Below are 2,901 nucleotides of genomic sequence, written 5' to 3'. Positions count from 1 at the left end.
TAATGTTCTGTCTTGGTTAGCCAGGAAAGTTTACTTCATATAAACAGAATGTTGCATTTAGGTTTAGAGAATGTTCCTCTGATGTTCTCCTGAAGTTCTTTTAACATCTATCTGATTTCTTTTCGCGTCAAGTTATCTACAAACACTTTGATTCCTTTGAACACTTTTGCATAAAAAGTGAATTGTTCACAAATCAGACCTCACATTCCAGTAAAAAAAAAACCACCATGAAATCGATTATGACGTTGAGATGACCGGACGTTTGGGCGGGACATATCGATGGGATTGTCTAGCATGTTTTAATGAAATTTAATTTGAATGACTCCCATTTGAAACAGTTTAGATTCAGTATAAGGGACTCTGCTATTTCTGAGGCATTTTCTAGGTTTCCAGTAATACAGATGAGAGCCGGACAGGTCAGCTGCTCTCCGGTTGCTACGGCAGCGCACGTTTCTTACGGCAGTCGCCGCGGGAACATTCATCTCTGTCAGAACCCCCGCGCGCTCTTAATACCTCCGAAAATCCCCTGCCTCTGGTTCTCTGGCTTTCTCACACGGCCCTTTTCCACCTTTCCGCTCATTTGCATGCGTCGCGCTCACGCCTATCTTTGTTCTCGTGTTTCTCCAACGCTTTTAACATAGGTTAGTAATTAATAAGGGCCACCTAATTAAGATCCACTCGAGAAGCGGCGTACCTTGACCGTGCGAGACACGTTACACGAGACACGTTTAGCGGCCTCCGCGGACTATGACCGAAATTAATATCTTGGCCAAACTCACGTCTCTCACATCAACCGCATGTTTATTAGCGATATAATGTGCATCTCATGCCAGCGATGTGTGTAATAGGCACACGATGCCACGGGCGTCATAATCGTTAGAGACGTTTGGGTTTGGACACCTGTGGACCACTCGTTTAGCTCAACGAGAAAGACGGGGAGAGAGAGAGACGGAAAAGACGGTTTAATTTTGCGCCGCAGCCAGCCGAGCTATCCCACAATCCCCTTCTGTTAATTCTGTCTGCTACATCAATTAAATTGTTTGTAGAAACTAATTGAATATGGCTTAATCACACATCTTAATAGCTTTCTGCGCCTCAAACTGGCTGTTAATTCCAGCAATAAAATGGAATGAGAGCGCTCACTGGGTAATTAGTACTGAGGCTTTTGAAGAAATTAGTGCTTTATGGGGCGCAATAAAAGTGAAGAGGAGTTGGCGGGAGACTTCCGAGGCCGAAATCTCTGCTCGCCTCTTTTGTGCTGAGCAGGGTGATTTGCACCTCGGCTTAGCCCATTTGCGCTTTGCAAACTCCCATGAAAATGGAATAGCCCGATTTAAATGGGAACACAGTCTGAGCACAGTCATTAATGCTAATTTTGCTAATCTGCGGCAGCGTGGAAGCAGGTGAAATAGATTGTGTAGGCCTGGTGCTGTTTTGATTGTCCAAAGCCACTGTGTTTGTTTTACAAGACCTCTAAAAAGTTTCTTAGAAAGGTTATAGATGCGCTGCATCGGTGCGTTGTTTGTTCATGTAAACTTTAGTTAAAATCGGTGGCGTGTTTCATTTGATGCAAATGAAAAGGAAGCAGTGAATGATAAAAGTTGATTTAGAAACAATTTTCACTCAGAAATTGCTAGTAAATTTCACAAATGATTACAAAAAAAAGGCATATTAAGTAACACATTGACAATTAACAATTAAATGAACTTTTGAAGTAGAAAGTATTTTAGAAAATCGTAAAATAGGAATTTTCTTGTAAAACGTAATCCAATAATCTTCGAAAAATATCTCAATAAAGTCTACTGTTGAGTGTAATTCATTTTCAAAATATTGAAAATATGTCTTAAGTTCACAAAAAAAATTATACTAGAAATATTACAATATACTTAAAATCTAGAACTGAAATACTTGAATTTTAGAATAGACTTAAATACTAGAAAATATCAATTGGCGTTACTGGAACAATACTGGAACTAAGTGATTTTTATGACAATTGTTGGTTCAGGTACGCTGTAAAAAATGATTTTTCAATTATTGGAGTACTTTTACAAGAAAATGCTATTTAATTTTTTCTAAATGTAATGCTTAATTCAATGTTACTTGCCATTTCTTGAAATTTGCTGGCAATTTCTACACCAGTTTTTTTTCAGAGTAATGTGCATTCATCCAAAATTGTTTTACTAAAATAGTCTTGTTCCTACTCATTAAGAAAACTAATTGAATTGGAACTTGAAATGTTTCATTTTGGAACATTTTTTACATCTTTTACAGCCTCATTCTCGTTCACAGTGTGTCAAACATGTTTACATTTTTCCCGGCCTAGATCTAAAACTACACAATGTCATGTTTCATTTTTCAGGACTACATGCAGAACGTCCACGGTAAAGAAATTGATTTGCTGCGGACGACAGTAAAGGTACCCGGGAAGAGGCCGCCCAGAGCAGTGGCAACGGTCGCCCCTACAGCCAGCCCCAAAACCAACGGACTGACCAAAGACCGCAGCACTTTACAACTCGGCATCGGGGCCACAAGTGAGTTTGAACTCTGGCAGTGATATTATGCCTTAAAATTGATGATTTGGTAACACTTTACAATAAGATTAATTAGTTAACAGTAGTTAACTACTTTTGTTAACATGAACTAAGCATGAACATGTTAATTCCAGCATTTACTAATGCATTATTAAAATCTAAAGTTGTGCTTGTTAACATTAGTTAATGCACTGTGAATTAACATGAACTAGCAATGAACAGCTGTTTCATTAAAGGGGTCATATGATGTTGCTAAAAAGAACATTATTTTGTGTATTTGGTGTAATGAAATGTGTTTATGCTGTTTAAAGTCAAAAAAACACATTATTTTCCACATACTGTACATTATTGTTTCTCCTCTATGCCCCGC

General features: G+C 38.4%; 1 protein-coding gene across 1 annotated transcript in view; it reads left to right on the top strand.

Moving 5' to 3' along the window:
• LOC107717265 (arf-GAP with GTPase, ANK repeat and PH domain-containing protein 1-like) overlaps window positions 1-2,901 on the top strand; it is an 87,063-nt gene that overhangs the window by 41,410 nt on the left and 42,752 nt on the right. The window contains exon 11 of the mRNA XM_016523951.1: window positions 2,360-2,531. Within this exon, the coding sequence (XP_016379437.1) occupies window positions 2,360-2,531 (172 nt within the window). The remainder of the gene's footprint in view (window positions 1-2,359; window positions 2,532-2,901) is intronic.

The sequence above is a fragment of the Sinocyclocheilus rhinocerous genome, unplaced genomic scaffold (genome assembly GCF_001515625.1).
Source record: "Sinocyclocheilus rhinocerous isolate Xijiao unplaced genomic scaffold, SAMN03320098_v1.1 scaffold1694, whole genome shotgun sequence".
Lineage (NCBI taxonomy): Eukaryota > Metazoa > Chordata > Actinopteri > Cypriniformes > Cyprinidae > Sinocyclocheilus > Sinocyclocheilus rhinocerous.
The sequence above is the reverse complement of the archived record's forward strand: the minus strand, read 5'-3'. Positions and strand labels throughout refer to the sequence as shown.